This window comes from Ammospiza caudacuta, chromosome 19 (assembly GCF_027887145.1).
Source record: "Ammospiza caudacuta isolate bAmmCau1 chromosome 19, bAmmCau1.pri, whole genome shotgun sequence".
Classification (NCBI taxonomy): domain Eukaryota; kingdom Metazoa; phylum Chordata; class Aves; order Passeriformes; family Passerellidae; genus Ammospiza; species Ammospiza caudacuta.
Genome location: NC_080611.1, coordinates 8,700,767 through 8,719,301, shown reverse-complemented (window position 1 = coordinate 8,719,301; position 18,535 = coordinate 8,700,767). Strand labels below are relative to the sequence as shown.

Sequence of the window (18,535 nt, the reverse complement as noted above, 5' to 3'; positions counted from 1 at the left end):
AAATCTGGATCTGCATTGCTAAAGGTCTCAATAATACAGGAAGGGAACATGAAAAAGGAAAGCAATTATCAGGTACCAATAGTGCAGCTGCTGGGTGTGCACGTGTGCTCATACAGCCTTGTGCCTGTCCTAGGGTTACTTTATGATGCTGAATTGTATCCCCATTTGTCTATTTAGCCCAGAAATAAGTTTTGCACCTTTAAAACTAGATCTGAGAGTGAAGTGAGGTGAGAAGGAGAAGCAGGGAAATGTCTGAGGTGGTTGTTTTCAAAACACAGAGACAGAGAGCTTCAGCATTTTTCTCTCCTGAACTGTGTTGTCTGCAGCACAGACAGACAGCAGGAGAGAGCTCTCCTTTCCTTTTTAGCTGGTTTTGTTTTTTAGCTAGCTGAGGCAGTGAAGTTCCCTGGACTGTGTGTTTTGTTTTTTTTCTTGGAACTTTTCAAACCTGCTCTGGACTGGAAACCCAGGAAACCCTGGGAGCTCACACCTGTGGCCCACCTGGGCCTGGTCACCCCCTTTTCCAGCACCAGAGGGACTGATAAGAGACAGAGCAAGCCAAGCTACACCCCACAACAAGGACTTCCTGAATTTGCCATCCCTTCAGAACAGAGAGAGGTTTTATTGTTTAATATTGCTCATTTTTTACGCTTGTGAATACTTTGCTTGTTAAATAAACAGTTCTTTCCCCACTTTTCTCCAAGGAGATCTTTTCCCAAACCAGCAGAGGGGAGGGCTTGAATCTGCTTTCTAGAGGGACCCCTTTTGGAGTTTCCTTACAAATTTGCCCTACACCAGGACAGTGCCTCAGTTCTTGCTAAGACAATGCTATCAGGTATTTCATGACAGTTTCAGTAGCTGGGGTAAGTGAGTTGCTGACAGCTGGAAGGAGCTGTTGTGCCTCAATCAGACACCAATAAAAAACAACTACTTCATGCTCCATAGCAAAAGTCAAATGTCTGACCAGTCTCTTCTTGATTATGTATTACATTAAAAAAAAGTTTTGAAATAATAGGTCTCTGCAAGACTTTAAAAAAATACCCAAAAGACATGAATCAAGATTTTGTATATCCTTCTTTAAACACTCCTATAATATTTCAGAACTATGCTGTTATTGCTCAAATAATGCTCCTTTCCTCCTGGCTAAACCCAGAAGGTTTTAAGAAGCTTCTGTCTATTGGGACTCTTTGGACAAGAGGGTATTAAAGGCCTTCTGCTTCAGGATACAGAAAAGCAGGAATTCCTGCTGGATGTGCTTCAGGTGTTGAGGATAAAGGCAAAGTTTGAGCAGTGGGCATTAAGAAGAATGGAAACAAGAAACACATGGTCAGATGAAAAGGGACAAATCCTCCTCTGCGGGATGTTTTTCTCTCTCCAGAGCACAGAAAAACTGAAGAATCCTGGATCCTAATTCAGGCACCTCAGCAAGTTGAGATGGACTGTGATTCCTCTAGGGCAGGTCCTCTGTCCTGGCATTTCCATGGCTTCATCTTGAATCCAGAGAGGTGAAGCCTGAGGACATAGGAAGGAACATTCCACAGCCTCAGGTCAGCTCTCCCAGAGGAACACAAAGCAAATCAAGTCAAATCAGTTTTACTCTTGGTGTGCAAACAGACAAGGGAAAATTCAGGGAAGGGCAAGAGCACAAAATCCTTCCCAGGCAAAGGTTCAGGGCTTGTTCTTTATGGCAGGGGACTTCCCTCTGGAAGAGTCATTTATGGACAAGGTTAAGGCAGCAAATCACAGCTTAAAAATTCAAAAGCAATAACTCATTCACGGAAAAAAAACACCTTTCCACAAGCACTTGTGCACAGTATCAGCAAGATGAGGGAGGCTGTGTGCCCAAACAGCCACTGTGCCTCCTTTGGCTTAGGATCCAGATTCACACTCCTGCAGAACCCTGCTGGTGGACAGGAAGCCAGACCAGATGAGCTCCCCTCCCTAGTGCTGCTGCTGAGTCACCATCCTGAGCATTTTGAGTGCCATCTCTCCTTGGTCAGCTGGTACCTAGCACAGAGAACAGCACAGGATAAGCAGCTGCTATGAGGAAGCAGACAGCAGCTACACACACATCTTCAGCCTTCTTGCTGATTCCACCCCAAGGACTTTATTATTTACCATGTGCCCAGCCTTGAGAATCCAGAAGAAAGCAAAGTTCTTATAGGCCTTGTGGAAAGCAGCAGTCTCAGTGGATTCTGGAGACACATACAGTGCCTTCCACCTTTTCTGGCTGAACTGCTCCAAGTCAGGCCACTTCAGTTTCCGGATCCATGCCTCCTGGCCTGTTGGGAATAAGAGACAGCATTGATTACCAATACTTGGAAATTACCAATACTTGGTTCCACAGCAGCTTGGGAGTCCAGTTCAGCTGGACACCCCCTGAACTGGATACCAGTACAGCAGAGTTAGTACAGAGTCTGTGTGTTCAGATCCTAAAACAAATTTTCTTATGCCTAGGAAAATTCAGGCCAAACTGAAACAAACCAATGCAGAGGAGAAGGGAATAAGTAAACAGTGAAGGTGTGTATGAAATGGATTTAGGATTGTACAAATTGGACATGTGCTTCTTGGAGGCTCTGTAGCCCTAGAAATTCCAACATATTTCACTCTGCACCTCAAACACCTTGAATGTCCTGCCATGGAGAGGGATCAGTCATACCAAGCTCCCCTCCTGGAAATCAGAAGAGGCTCTGTTTCTCTGTTTCTGGACACTCATTGAGAGGAGACTGAAAAGGCTTTCTGTTTCAGGTGCTGCAAGAGAAGGTGGAGGCCAAGAGAGCAACAAGATCAATTCTAGGACTCCAGGGGGGACAAAGCTTTAGCCCACCTGTGAATTGCTGGAAGAATTTACATGTTAACTGCAGCTCAATTTTAGATGAAAATGTGATAAACTGGAGCATCACTAACTGCTCATCTGTTTTGACAGCCTAAATACCATGCTTCCTGGATTTATTGATTGCTGTGCTGTTCATGAAGGGCATCTGAATATCTAAGTGGACAGAGACATACAAGGAATAAAGCCTTCCACAGCATAGGAAGGTGTTTGTGGAGTCTGTGACTGCAGATTCTTTAACTCAGTGAGAACAGACCAGCAGAAGGGAGCACAGCAGCCTTGTGAGGCATTTCAGCAGCACTTGGCCTGGCTCCCAAACTGCCCCTGGAGCAAACCAGCATCTTGCAAGCAGCAAACAAAGCCCAAAGTGTGCAGGAGCCTGCACTGAGAGCAGGTGTGATCACCCTTCCACTGCACCCTCCCTCATTAATTACCAGCATTCTTTGCCTATGAATGAGCATACACACACACACATCTATGTGCTTATCCAGGAGGATTAAGTGAATTATTGGCTTCACTGAAACAAGCAATTACTGATGTGGCAGATCCATTTCTCAACACTATAATGGAGGTAAAGGATTTGCCTCTCTCAGAGGGATATAAGCAAAACATCCTAAGTGCTGCTCATTTATGAGTGTAGTATTTAAACACTGCTAGTCATATAAGAGGTTTGCACAGGAGATTGGAGAAATCTGGGTACCAATATACTGACAGCTCCACATTCTACTCATCCCATGTTGTTTCCACCCCCAGGGAAAAGGTTCCTCACCCATGGTGTCAACAATGAGGTCCAGCTGCCCATTATAGACTGTAACGTTGACATTGGCTGCCAAAAGCTGATCAACAATATTGATGACAGGTCGCATGAAGTCCTCAGCCATGTTGTCAAAGACCTGTTTGGACTGACCTGGTTGGAACCAGAAAAACAAATTTTAGTGATGAAGGATGTATCCCCAAGCTGGGACAGAAGCATGGGCTAATGGCTTTAAAATGGAGTTCACAGCTGCACAAAAAACAATCCTAGCCAAAAGTGGCAGTGATTTATCAGTCTGAGGAACAGGAGGAGCAGCTGTGCTCCCACTGGAGCTCACAGACAGTGCTGTAGCTTCTGGCTCCTATTTACACACACAGAGTGCTGACATCAGCCCTTTAAGGCTGTTTTACACCCCCTCCTCCATAAGATCCATCATTATAAGATACCAGACTTCTGGCACAGAAAAACTGACAGGAGTTTCAGCAAGACTGCATGAGAGACAGAAACCAGTTCCTGAAATACAGAGGATCTTCCTCCTTCCCCCTGTATTTTTAGTTACTTGGCTAAAGATAGATACAAGCAGCAGAATCAGAACCACATCTGCTCCCACAGGCCTGGCCCACAACATCTTCATTTCTGAGAACAAATCCCCTCCTTAGCCCCATGGACAATGACAACTGAATGTGACCAGTGCCAGAGTATTCTCCTACAGGATACAATATTGTGTAACAGTGGTGATGAACTCATCAGGTGAGCAGACAGGAAAGTACCTCCCCACTTCACACAGTCAGGAATGATCATCAGCTTCTTTCTGATGGGCCCATTCATCAGCTCATCCAGGCTGCTCTGGTGCATTTTCCCGACATGGCGCTGGTAAAGCCGCACTGCAAAAAGGGAACAGGCTTTGATCAGTGGCACACTTAGCACACCATCCTGCACAGATAACAATCTGCAGTGCCAATCACGGCCAACAAACCCTTTCCTAATGAAATTGCAACACCACTGAGAAAGATTTGCTTACTTTTACTAGAAACCACTGAAGTCAACCCTTACTTAGGACAGGAAGAGCCCATCCATTCCTACTTTTAGCTAACACTGCACTTTTTCTGGGCATCAGTTTCTGCTTTAACCACTTGGCTCTTCTCAACAGACCAGTTATTTTTGAGCTGCAATGTTTTACTTTCAGGAGTTCATTTCACCTTCCCTTATGAAGCCAACAGAAAGAGTTTGAAAGAAGTTCTACACGTGTGTTTTTCACACTGATGCACAAAAATCACAGAGCAAGAATTTAATCAGCCTGTTTCTACTGATGAGACACTCTGGTGTCCTGTCTTAAAGACAGAAATGAAACACAGTAAGAGGAAGTAACTTGAAATAATGTTGCAATTATATTGCCTGCTTCCTTGCTGTAATTTGTGCAGGATGTATAGGTGGAGGTGTCATCCATAGGGCTGCTCCACATTCCTATCTGTCCCTACTTATGCAACAGCAAACAAGTTCTGCTCGAGAGAATATCAACATCCATTTTAAGGATGTGCTAACTGAGACTTTCCACCGTCCGAGCTGAAGGTATGTGGATGGAAATACAGGGCCTCAGAAGTTCAAGTATTTAAATACAACTTACTGAGATGGAGATTTTCTTGTTCATCTGATTTCACTTCTGGAACCTCCTTTGTCAAGATGTTATAAAAGTTCACATTGTCTGTGTTCTGAAAACACAAGATAATTTCAGTAACACTAATAAAAACATCTCTCAGAGACGTAGAACAGCCTTTCCTGAAAAGAAAAAAAAAAAAAAAAAGTAAATCCTAAATAAAGGACCCTGTGACCTGTCACTTTACCTACACACCAGGAAGATACTTGTGGAAAAACTTCAGTTCTACATTTGCTTTGAGAAGTGGGAAGGAGATTCCTCAAGCCTGTGTTGTTCACACATGGGTTGTGCCAGAGATGCTATTTACCCTCTGAAGCAGATGTGAAGCTACAGGAAGTCTTGCCCTGCATTACTCATGGCACAGAGCTGCAGTGCCAGGTGATGCTCTTAGACAGCCCCTTCTGCCAGGTCTGGTCTGGTGCTGCTCTTGCTCAACATCCTTCCAACCTACAATCCTCCAACATCCAAAATGCTTCCTGGAACACGTGGTGCTGGGTATGAGCCCCCCTGTTCTGGAGCTGTGACAGCTGCATGTGCCCAGGCACTGCAGACTGGCAGCTCTGATGCAGCTGACAGAGGCTGCCTGCACCCAAGGACAAACGTGAGCAGTGCTGCCATTACAGAAGTTACTCCAGATTCTTGAAGCCCTGCTTCACCTGATTTTTGAGTTTTTAAAGTTCTGGTGCTTAGGTCAGAAATCAGCTCACAACAACAACTGCACAAGAACTGCAGTGTCTTCACCTGCCAGCACCATCACAACTGAGAGGGGAAGCCAAGTAGATTTGAAAAGTAAAACAGGAACCAAAAGTTCATTCTGAACAGCAAGAAGTGAAACCAACTATGTGCAAGGCACTGTCAGTTATGAATCACAGAAAATAAAAAAACAAACCAAAAAGCCAGAAAGTGGCCCCAGATTAACCTTTCTGTCCAAGGAAGCCAGAGCCTTACATGTACTAAAGAATGAGATGCGACAAAGAATGAGATTTTGGAGCAACCTTTTAAGGAGAAACCAAAGCAAAACTTCACCAGTCTATGCTGGAATTTTTTAAGTAATGAGATGCAGTGACCCACAGTACCAGACCTTGAGGTTCCTTTCCATCCTGTCCACCTATTGTAGTTCTTCAAATAGAGACATGTGCTTAACTTCATGTCTTGGTGGATGCAGTTTTCAATATTCAAAGCTTTCCAGGAGATCTAGTTTATTTAAATTGAAACTGTGGAATCAGGAAGACTAGAGTTGTCTGCTGAAACCTCAGTGCAATTCTGGAAGACCACAAGGGCTGTCCTGCCCTCTTTCTCTGTCACTCTCCCAGCAGGGCACAGCAAACACTCCTTTGTATCAGCACTGGGATACAACAAATCCTGGCAAAAATGACTGGGCAGAGAGTGGAAGAATTCCATGCCAGCTCAGCACTCATAGAAAGGATAAGTTGAAATCCTGTGCCTCCCCAGGCAGCAGTTAGTTCTTAATGTTAGTCAGAGATCTCACCTCTTCAATGACACCTTCAGCCTTGCCCCAGAGCTCAGTAGCCAGCCCATACTGATTTTTATTTATTGCATCCATTATTTCTTTGGCAACAGCAGTCACCTCTGCCAGACCATTATCATCCAGGAGAGACTGGAAGACAAACACAAAGAAGGAGAGCTTCAATTACAACTCCACATCCATTTATTGCTAACAGCCTCCATGCTTTTGAGGTTTTATTCAGGCCAAGAGGTAACCTTAAAATTCAACACCCATTTGTATTGTATGGCAGCACAAGGGATCAGGTGAGGACCAGGAGTTTAAGGTACTTACAGTGCTGTAAAGGTAGGGCCCCCAGGACAGCACAGAGTCTAAACAAACAGAACAGATTTCAAACATCAAACTGACAATCAATCATTGATGTAAGATGTAACTTACTTCTCCTTTACTGGGGCAACAATAAAATAAATGGAGATGAATTAATCAGTAAAAATTAATCAGTAAGCTCTGTTTAACCCTAAGGTTATGTACCACAGAGCAAGTTCTTTACAAATCCTGCAACATCATTTAACCCCTATGAGTTAATCAGTGAAATTTATTTCAAGCAACCAACGTGTTTCTACCAAAATGTTCCCCCCCAGCACTGCAGCACATTGCCAGAGGTCTAACAAGAGGATGGGAATTATCTAAACTGATCTGTTTGAGAAGTCACAAGAGAAAAACTGAGTTATAAACCAGATCTGTTTTATGACAACTTTGCTTGTAAATTCTGAAGGATCAGCTGACGGCAGACAGATAAGAGTTTGCTTGGTGTTGTTCTGTGCTGCAGAGAATCTGTGAAGGCTGCCCCTGCCAATAGCACTGAAGCACCAAGAGCCCTTTCATTTGCTTTTTATCCTCCACCAGACACAAATCTCACTTGCAGCCTTGTGAATCACTTGGTGGTCACATTTCAGCACAGGACTCTTACAGAACACCCCAGAGGCTGAGGAGATGTGTAGGGACATTTACCATCCCTCCACTTCAGATGCAAGTGTCCTCCTCGCTAATCCTGCTCTCTGACTTTTCCTAATCTAGACACATTCTAAAGAGAGACTCTTCAATCACAAGAAGACTTGCAAGGCTGCAGTATTTATTTCTGATTTACCAGACTCACTGGAGAGTCAATTCACTTAGGGCAGGGATGGCCTTTTTGACTTCAGGCACTCATGCAATGATTCCAACACCCAACAAAAACAAAATAACAACAATAAATCATCCACAGAGTGAGGAATTTAAACATACCCAAAGGAGAAATCCATGAGTCTCCAAGAGCAGTACCCATAAAATTGCACTTTATGGTCCCTTTTTGAACAGCCTTCATGAGTAAGAGGAAAAACAAAACAAAACACCAAGAATTAAATTTTAGCTATTCATAACTCTAGAATCAGTTTTCATGAAGTGAAAAAAGTAAGTAGCTCTGAGAATTAGGCAATAGGGACAGCGTAATCCAGAAAATAAAAGTACTTGTAGAACCTGTTTTAAAGTGAAAAGTGAACTGTATCCTCCAAGTACTTACCTTGTGCAGCTCTAAAGCAACCCCAGCAGCCATTTTACCTCCATAAGATTCAGAAAATATGTAGAATGGGATGGTCTGGGGAGAGAAAAACCACACAAGGAACTCATTGCATGGAGGGCAGGAGATGCCTCCAACTATCTCCCACACCCCACAGGACCCAGGCACTGGTTGTTCACCTCTCACCATCAGACATTTAATGTTTTTCTTATTTTAAGCTGTACATTAGGTTTCCATAACATCCTGGTGATTTGCTGGGGTTGGTTCTGAAGCATTTTAGAACTGTAAGCAGCTGTGATCTGTATATGCTGCTCAGATCACTCAACAGACAATGATCCACCCCAATGCTTTTCTAACTAACCCCAAAATCAAGATACAACTCTGAAATGTGGAAAATAAGAGACAGTGGTTATACCTGCACCACACACTACCTAGCAGCAAAACACTGCTCATCTGGAAGTCTGTTCTCTAATTATTTTTGAATTCTATTGAAAAGCAGAGAAAAACACAAAAGTAAGCAAGAATTCAATTCACTTACCTGGAATTCAGGTCTACACTTGAAGAACTCTCCAAGAAAAACCATCATATCAGAAACTACTGTGGTAAGGTTTTGGGCAAACAAGCTACAATCATCCACATAACTGAATCCAGTGCCCACAGGATTATCCACAAACAAGACACTGGCTGCCTGCAACTGTAGAAGCAGAAAGAAGGTTTGTATAAAACCTCAGTTCAGCACCAGCAAAATAACTTAGTTTTGATGGCACAAATGATTAACTGAGCCAAAAAATCCCTGGACCTGAAAAAACCTGCAGAAAAATTAGGTGCAACAGAAAGTCCTTCAATTTGCCCCATCTGTAACGAGAAATACATCCAGAAACTCCCAGTGATCCAGGTCACCTAGGGGAACCCAGAGTACTTCAGACTATTGCTAACTCAGACCACAAATACATTGCTCTAATTAAACTTCCACCTTCACAGGCAGCTGTAATTTGTTTTCCCTTGAAGGCCATACTGGACCTGTAATTATAAGCCATAGGTTTTACACTGCCAGCCACCCAGAAAAAGCTCTGGGACTGCACACAATGAAGCTGTGAATTGAAAGAACACTTTCTACAACTTCCCTCCTCTCTGGTTCCCAGGCATCTGCATTTCACAGTTCCATGGAAGAGACACACTTCATTAAATTAAATTAATGTCTACCCCTCAGTTCTAAACAAGGCTACTCCTATAAGCTAATTTAATAACCACAATATTTTAACTTGAAATATTATAGTTCTACTGAACTTTAAATGAAAAATTGTTCTGTTTTTTTTTTTTTTTTTTTTTTTTTTTTTTTGTGTAGTGATCATCTGCTTACACAAGCAAACAAACATTTGTAATTAGTAGTTAGAAGCTGAACTCTACTGTACCCAGGTTGTATTTCTTGGTTTCATTTCTTTGTCTAATGGACCAATCTCTTCAAAGTTCCCATACCCACAGCCTGAAGATCCTGGACCTCCCTGCAGGGAAACATCAAATGACACAGATGTTAAAAGGCAGCATGGCATAGATATGACAGATGGAAGAAAAATACAAGGCAGCCAGTAAGTAGAATGACAGATTGTAAATTTTAGAAATGGCTTTTGCACTACATGTTAATTTGCAGAGCAGGCTCTGTTTCTCGTGGTCTTGGGCTATGCACACACACACCATTTCTGAAAGCAAGAATTCAACAGAGAAGCAGTCACCCACTTGTGAGAGCTTCTGGTGAGCTGCCTGCTATGTGAGCACAGTTTGAAAACCTTACTCCCCAAATATGGAGTGCAAAAGTTAACTATGTGCTAACTGGAGAGCAGAGCAAGTAATTAATTTAACCAGCATGTACAGCTTGTGGGTTTCACACTGATTAAATAGCCCAGAAAGAATAAGAACAAGTCCTCAAGAGATTCTATTCAGCATTAACTTCTGAAATGTACTGTGGAGAACACGCCATCACTTTTATCAAACTGGGATTGTTTCCATTTAGAAATCATCCTCAATCTCTGATTATTTTATTTACTCTCTCTCTCTGAACATTGTTTAGACTTCAAACTCTCCAGGAAAGGAGCTGTGAAATTACAATGCACAAAAATCATTACTGTTGTATGAAAGATAAGAACAACCTCTGTTATTGCAATACAACTTGATGGAAGGCGGGCACTTGAGGACACCCCACAACTGCAGAATAAAATCACCCTTATTTTTCCCAACCCCAACACCTCATTCACAAGGCGAAGCATTTAGAACCAGGAAGTTTTGAATTCTGTTTCTGTAGAACTGCACAATATCAGATATCAGATTGAACCAGGCACAGATGGAAAGAATTATTGCTTAGGTGTCTCTCACCAAACCTTACCTGAAGCCACAAGACAAGAGGTAACTCTGTGAAGTCTTTGGTTGGGTTGTTTGCATAGTAGAGCCACCAGAACATGTGGGCCTTGCTCCGGACCTCCACATATCCCCACACCTCTTTGGGCTCTTGGGGCTGCCTCAGAACTACACCTTGAGGGGAATAACAATAACAATCAGCTAGGTAACAAGGCTCAGCTTCGGACTTTCCACCAGAATTGCTCCAAAACATTACATTTCAATCTTGGGTGTGATAATTAGAAGTGCTACTACTATGAAAAGAAATTACTATAAGAAACCTGCCTATACCTACACCCCCACCCACGGCTGAGTTATTGTCAATGAATAAAGTGTGTAATTAAGCGCTGCCTTAGAGCTGCCGCCGGAATAACAGCCCAGTCGCTGGAATAATTTGTTCTTGAAGTGTTTTCAAGGCCTGGACTGAAAGCACAGCCCCAGTGAACTAACTCCCATAACCAGCTGCAGTGTCGACAAGGATCACAGAATATTCTGAGTTGAAATGGAGCTAAAAAGACCGAGTCCAACCGTTTAGTGACCGGCCCGGGCGGGGATCGAACCTGCAGGCACTGAGTAAATGGCGCCATGACCCGAGCGCCCGCACTCATCCCAGCCCTGCGAGCCGGGGGTCTGCGGGGACCGCTCCGCTCCACAGCCCCCAGGGAGAGCAGATACAGACAGGGTCACTTCTAAAGGAATCTAAAACATAATTCAACTCAGTAAAGTCTGGTCACTTAACGCAGTCAGTCTACTGTCGATCTCGGACACGGAACAGACCTTTGACACTCCGTCCCTTAATCTCACGGATCAGGGCAGAAGGCAGCAGCGCACTGGAGCGGGAGCAATAAGGCTTTTCCAGGCCATGGTGGCCAGGCTTCGCTGCTCCCCCGGGACTGCTGCTGCCCTCTCCGTCCTTCCCGACCGCCACCCCAGCAAGCGGAATTTCGCGCGGCTCAGCCCGGGCCCTGCCCTTCCCGGCTGCGGGACACAAGAGCGCTTTGCCCGAGGCCCCGAGCCCGGAGGCCCCGCTCCCGGTCCCGTTCCGTCCCGTCCCGCCCGGCCCGTACCTGCCGCCAGCAGCAGCACGGAGAGCGCGGTCACAGCCCGGAGCGGCCCCATCCCTCCCTCAGCTCCCGCGGTCACGGGACCGGCCCGCCCGGCCCGCCCTGAGGCGCCGCCCCCCGTGCCCGCCTCCTCCGCCCCTTCCTCCTCCTCCTCCATGATGGCGGCCAGCGGCGGCGGCGGCGGCCCGGTGCGGCTGCGGCTGGTGTTCGACCACCCTCCGCCGGCCAGCCCGGGCTGCGCGCTGTGCTGGCTGCTGCTGGAGCCGGGCCAGGCGCGGCTCGTCACCGACCTGCTCAGCCTCATCCGCCACCGCTTCGGCTTCAGCCGCCGCGCCCGCCTCAGCCTCTTCCTCGAGGGGGCGCTGCTGCCGCCCGCCGAGAGCGCGCGCCTCGTGCGGGACAACGACTCGCTGCGGTACGGACCGGGACAGCGGGATGGGGACTGGGACAGCGGGATGGGGACTGGGACAGCGGGACCGGGACAGGGACAGGGGGACACCGGGACAGGGACAGCGGGATGGGGACTGGGACAGCGGGACCGGGACAGCGGGGTGGGGAGCGGGACAGTGGGACCGGGACAGGGGGACACCGGGACCGGGACAACGGGATGGGGATGAGGACAGCAGGACCGGGACAGCGGGCTCGGGGGTCAGTCCCGCACCCCGTCAGTGTCCATCAGTAGCTAAAGGCGGTGCCGAGGCCGGAGCGGGTTCTGCCCGGCGGTGCCGAGCCTTGGGACAAAGGGCAGCGGGCAGGAACTGATGCCCAGAAGTTCCAGCTGACCATGAGGTGCAGGGCCCGCACACTGGGACAGAGAGGATGTGGAGTTTCCCTCACTGGGGATATTCCAGAGCCCTCCGGACACAACTCTGGCATGACCCTGCGTAGGCAGCGAGGTGGGACCAGATGACTCCACTGTGGTCCCTTCCTGACCCGTTCTGGGATTCTGTGAATCTCCATGTGGTTTTGGTGGAACGGGGATGGGGTTTCCCCGGGGTCTGAGCTCTTCCTTCCCGGGTGCCCACGGGCACTGAGTGCCAACGCCTGAGACACCCAGCGTGCCCAACAGGATGGAGGGAGCCGAGCAGTTGGAAATGTTCCCGGAGATGGAAGGGGAGCCTGTGCCTGCAGGGGAGGGTTCTGGGCTGTCCAGGGAAGAGCTGGAGCATCTTCACTCTAGGGGAACTTGCCTGAGCTGCCTAAGCAGCTTCATTCCTTCATTCTTCATTGCGCTGAATGGTGGGTTTTGTTTGTTTTTTTTTTTTTTTTAACAGAGTAAAATTGGAAGAGATAGTTGCAGATGATTATGAAGAGATAGATGATGGCTTTATTTACACAACAAAAGAAGACAAAAAAAGGCACAGACACAAGGAGGATGAGGAAGAATTGTCTAGGAATGAAGGCAAGCATAAAAGGAAAAAGAAAAAGGAGAAGCACAACCTTGAGTATTCCTCTTGTAGGGAAGAGACCTCTGTAGATACTTGGGACTCTCAGAAAAGGTACACGAAAAGAAAAAGAAAGGAAGAAGTTAGGGGAAGAAATAAACTCGCAGAAGGTAAGGAAGAGAGCTCTACTTCCCATTCTAAAAAGATGAAAAAAACAGAGAGGGAGAAGGAGTTGGCAACAAAAAAGAAGGATGAAAAGCAGACAAAGGTTGCTGCAACAAAGATGGCTTTAGAACAGGCAAATGAGAACTTTTCTCTAAATTCTGGTAAAAATAGCACCAAAAAGATCACAACACAGTCCAGGAAAAAGAGGGTGGGACCTTCAGATACCTCCAGCACATCGTCTGACAGTGACAGCAGTGAATTAAATGTGAAGGAAAATAAATCTTCCCATAAACCTGTAGTGGTGACACTTCCCAAAGACAAATCCCAAGCTGCTTCAGATTCTGATGTGAAAACTAATAAAGTGACTGTAAAGTCTAACACTGAAAAGACTAAGACTGCAATTAGTAAAAATGCTAAAAAAACTCAGTCTTCTAGTTCAGATTCTGACTCGAGTACAGAGGATGAGAAGGTGACACCAGCACAAGACAGCACTGCAAAGGAAAAATCAGTGCCAAACCATGTGGTGGCTGTAAAAGCCAGCACCAAGGCTCCCAAAGCACAGAGCTCCTCTTCAGACTCTGATAGTTCAGATTCAGAGACACTGGTCATTAAAAAGTCTGCAGCAGGTGCTGGACTGGGTAATTCCATAGTAAGGAACTGCACTAGACAGTTGCCAGCCAGTGTGCAAGGATCCTTTGGCAGCCCGAGCCGTGGAAGGGGGCGTGGAACGGGAGAGGATCCCTTCTGGAGAGGCCCCAGGGGCCGTGGGTTTCGTGGGATGATGAGGGGCCATGGGAGAGGAGCAAACCCTGGCTGCTTCTATAACTACAGCAGTGAAGGCCACAAACAGAGGCAGTTAAATGAAGCTGCGACAAACACTTCTGTCCTTGTCCAGGTGAGTGCTGACACAGGCAGGGGTCACCTTCCTCTGGCAGCTTGAACTGTACAAAGAACCTGCAGGATGAGAGTAATTCATAGCAGCAGAAATAGATTGGTGGGATAAAAGCTGATTTTTTACTTACTGTAATTCTGTTTGTCAGCCTAAGGATGTGTTCGTGAAACAACAATAAAGTGATTGTATTCTATATCTAAAAACAAAGCATGTACCTTGCTCTTCTCAGTGATTCTTGCAATCCATACAGCATGAACATTGTCCTCTGTTTTCATTGATGAAATAATTTAATCAGTGGGTTGCTCTTTGTTTCACAGAATCCCGTGGAGTTTCCCAAGAGAGACTATAGTGTTTTACCTCTTCTAGCTGCTCCACCCCAAGTGGGAGAAAGAATTGCCTTTAAGGTAAACTCTGGAAATGCTGAATGTTAGTAGGTTAAAATTGCTTCATTTGGGCCACTCTTAAGTTTCTGACATAACAGTTTCTCTAAAAAATTCACTTGTTGTAAAGCCTGGCTTTGATTTTTTTACAAAGTTTGGAGCAAATACAAAAGTTAAGTGCATTTCTTTAGACTTTCTGTATTTGTAGAACACAAGAAAGGCTGTCTCTGCTATCATTGCAGTGTAATTTTCCATGTAAATGTTACTGCAAATCTTACCATACAAATAATTACACTGCGTTGCAAAATAAAAAAGTAAATGAAAATTAAATCCCTGCAGCTGAGGAGAGTGGGATCCATCTCCCTGATCTCTTCACACAGCCTGACCTGAACCTAAATCCTTTGGAGCAGCAAGTCCTGGATGTGTACCTGGGACCATGACTGGCAGTGGGTTCCAGGAGTAGGAGACCGGGCTCTTGCACTTTTCTGTTGCTGAGGAAACTGTGTCTGGATGTAGGTGGAACCATCAAAGATTGGGAAAAGTTACAATTTGTTACTTGTATTTCTTTCAACAGCGCCTGGAACTAACTGAAAATTACAGTCCTGAAATTTCTGACTATAAGGTACTGGTTTTCTTTCCTCCCTTCCTTCACAGAACTATGATAGGTGAGGTATGGCTTAAATATTTTGATGCTGTGCAGTGTTTTTCTTTTCAGTTCACTCCACAGGCTATTCCTGGTGCAGCAGTAAAAATCAAAACTCTAGAAGCCAAAACAAATTGAAAATTTTAAAAGTGATTAAAAAAACCAAACAAACAACCACCAACTAGAAGGATTATTAATATTTTAGAGATGACAAAAAATACAGACCCTCAAGTAGAAAAATGTAGCTGTATTTGAGTCTAGTGCTATTTGAAATTAGGGCAAGTTCTTAAAACTGTTGCAAGTAAAATTTTGTTGCTACTTCAAATAACTTGGTTGCTGGGTAACTACTGATTTAAACTGCAAAGTCAGTGACAATGAGTAACTTTGTTTTGTTGATGCCGGTAGTTACAGATTGCTGAGCATTAATTCTTTGCAGATTTTATACACGGAGACTAGAAAATTTGATAGCCAAATATACTTATTTCCTCTGGCAGCAATCAAGGAGTGCACTGGTTGTCAATATGGAATAGTTATCCAGTGCTGAAGTGTGTCTTACCTGATTCTTTTCTTGTTGCTTTGTGAAGGAGGCAAAAATAATCAGTTGGAATGATGAAAAAAAGCAGATTGAACTGGAGATCCTTTCATCATCAGCAGGACAATGTAGGTACCTGGGGACACCAAGGGCTTGATGTCATGTGCTGTCACCTGGAAAACCAGAAGTCCAAGGAACACTTTGTCTTTCAGGAGTATTCCAAATTATCTTGGGATCATTCTCAACACACCCCTCCCCTCCTCATTCCTTCCCCAAAATGTCTATTTACATTGAGAAGTTCTAACCCTTGCTAGTTGAGCTGAAAGATGCTCATGGGTATTTACAAAATAATTTTTTTCAGTCAGTTTGAGTGGTCAGTAACTCACTTCTAGTATGGTTTCATTTTCTGAAAGAAATTATTTCAGAAAGGAAGAAAATATATTATTATTTTAGAGAAAGTGTGAGATCATAATGTGTGTCTTCAGTGGGTGTGGAAGTGAGCCCCTGCAGGTGCAGTTCCTGAGACCTGCAATGATTAATGTTTCTCAAACTCTGCATCCTGCAGTTGCCATGTAAGCCAGAATTAATGAATTGTCATCTGAGCATTTTTGTCAAATTTCAGCAACGTATTGTTGACTTTCTCATGTGAATAGTCAGATAATTACCTTAATTTTGGTGTGTAATACTCAATTTTCCCTCGAGATTTTTGGTTACAATTATGAACCCAGACACTGAGCACAAAAAAACCCCAAAACCAAACTGATTTTCATCGGCTTTTGTGGTAAACATTTAAAGTTTCTTTGGTTTGTAGGTGGTTGAGCTGTTTGTTTGGTTTTCAGTTGCTAAGGAGCCAGGGAAGTTTGACCTGGTGTACCAGTCTGCGGACGGAGAGGAGCTGATCGAGTACGCCGTGCCCCAGGACACCAAGGTACGTGGGGCCTGCTCTGGGTGCTGCCCCCAGCTCTGCAGCTGCCCTGCTTCCTGCCTCTCCTCACCTCAGGGACATTCCCTTTGTAACCATGCATCTGATTTGAACCAATGGAAGCAAAACCAATTGTTTCTTTCTAGCAAGAACGTGCATGTTTACATCATAATAATCAGTTCTTGTGTGGTACTCAGTTACCTGGAGTCACAGCCACCCATCAGAGTTCTTGTTTTGGCTAATAAAAAACATGTCTCACAGAGATCCTTTCTTACCAGCTTTTCCTTTCATCACTCTTGTTCTGAGCAGCACCTTTCCTCACCCAGGGCATCAGGCAGGTTGAGGTTCACCAGTGGGATCAGTGACTCACAGGAGGAGCTGTGATTTCAGTTCAGTGGTGCTGCTGTTCAGGTCTAGGCAGAAGCATAACAGCACAGAAACTGCTGGTGCTGCTGGCACCTGCCAAGTGCTGCCTGTGGTTTGTTTTCAGATAACTGAAAGCTGGGATGCACTGATAGAGCCAAGACTGATTGTGGAGCCTCCAGTTAATGGATCCAGCCTTGAAAATGGAACATCTAGGATGTGAAAAGATGTGAACAATTGTACAGATCTGTTCTGTGAAATGCTGCCTTCAGGTTCTGAGGGTGGCAGGTGCACTGGTTGATGCTACTGTCTTAAGAAGAAGTAGGCCAAAAGAAAAACAGTTTTTTCCCTTAGGCTATGTTTTTATGTAATACATGAAAACTTTGTTTATTATAGGAAGTCTAATATAGTTCTGTTGGGTTTGAATATTTATATCCTACTGTAGCAAGCTGCAGAACTGGAATGGTTTGATTAAAAGATAAAACACAACCCTGTACTGTGAGTAACTGTTTAAATGTCTGGGTTTGGCTAGAGCTGTATAACTGCCAGAGGTCATTTTCATTTAGAAAATTATTATAAATATTGTTGCTGCTGCCACAGGATACAAATGCTGTCACTTTGCAGTTACTTAAAGAGTGCACCTAAACACATCCAGAAAAGCCTGTGGATTTCAAGCTTCTGTAATTTTGAGGCAGATAAATAGTACTGGTAAGTGTCAACTTTGCTTAGGACCAGTGGAATCTGACATGAACCCCTGGCACAATTGTGTCCCACTGTGTTAATCCATGTAGGCTCTGAAAGCCTTTGTTGTTGGTTTCAGACTAAACCCTCTTGTCCTTAAAGTGCTGAAGTTTCTGTGCTGCCTTTCTTCTTCCCTTTCCAGCAGCAGAGTGGGTCAGCAGGTGCTGGCAAGGCACTGCACTGACAGCTCTAATAATTATTAGCATTGAGGGGGCACCTTGTACCTCTGGAGCCTTGGCAAGTCTTACACTTCCAGATAATCCCTGTGCTAGGTACTTGACTCCTACAGAGAAGACATGGGAGAAAACAAACCCTAGATACAAACAAACACCTGAAAATTTGTACATTAAGGTTTAGCTGTCATGTACTCTGACCTAGTGCATGAATCCATTAAAGTACTGTGCATTTTTGCATCAGCCCTACTAAAATGCCTTGTTTGTGAAGGAATTGTCTTATACAAGTAAAAGGAATTTGTGTTTTGTGGTTTACTTCAGATACCATTATTGTTCACTTCAGATACCATTATTTCATGCTAGGATTTGTTTTTTTAGAGAAAAGTTCAGTTAGATTTGTGTGGCTGTTCTTGCAGTCTGGATGAAAAGAAGATGCCAGACAGGAACATGGTCATGCTCAGACAGTGGGGATTAATGGAAGGATTGTTTTGCTAGGGAAATTGTTACTTGTTAATTCTTAGGAAGTTGCAAAAGCTAAATGCAAGTGTTTCACAGTACCTCTTGTTCCATTGCCTACTGTGTATTTTTGGCATTAATTAAATGGATGCAGAGTCACTCTCGCTGTG

At 44.7% G+C, this 18,535-nt stretch overlaps 2 protein-coding genes across 3 annotated transcripts; one reads left to right on the top strand and one right to left on the bottom strand.

Moving 5' to 3' along the window:
- Positions 1–1,055: 1,055 nt before the first annotated feature.
- Positions 1,056–15,793, bottom strand: SCPEP1 (serine carboxypeptidase 1). 2 transcript variants are annotated; one of them, XM_058817105.1, is made up of 13 exons: positions 15,735–15,793; positions 10,639–10,784; positions 9,674–9,763; positions 8,800–8,955; positions 8,265–8,339; positions 7,991–8,063; positions 7,040–7,077; positions 6,731–6,859; positions 5,212–5,296; positions 4,358–4,471; positions 3,603–3,740; positions 2,119–2,282; positions 1,056–2,007 (listed from the first exon to the last, which is right to left on the bottom strand). In XM_058817105.1, exons 2-13 carry the CDS (start codon positions 10,711–10,713, stop codon positions 1,942–1,944), a joined length of 1,203 nt encoding a protein of 400 aa, XP_058673088.1. In that variant the 5' UTR covers positions 10,714–10,784; positions 15,735–15,793; the 3' UTR covers positions 1,056–1,941. The 2 variants fall into 2 exon arrangements, with proteins under 2 accessions (XP_058673088.1, XP_058673087.1); XM_058817104.1 differs by lacking the exon at positions 15,735–15,793 and adding an exon at positions 11,717–11,870.
- Positions 11,869–18,432, top strand: COIL (coilin). The gene is made up of 7 exons (XM_058817102.1): positions 11,869–12,128; positions 12,988–14,158; positions 14,473–14,559; positions 15,110–15,157; positions 15,763–15,838; positions 16,550–16,638; positions 17,123–18,432. The coding sequence occupies exons 1-7, from the start codon at positions 11,869–11,871 to the stop codon at positions 17,216–17,218; spliced, it is 1,827 nt and encodes a 608-aa protein (XP_058673085.1). The 3' UTR covers positions 17,219–18,432.
- The last annotated feature ends 103 nt before the right edge of the window (positions 18,433–18,535 follow it).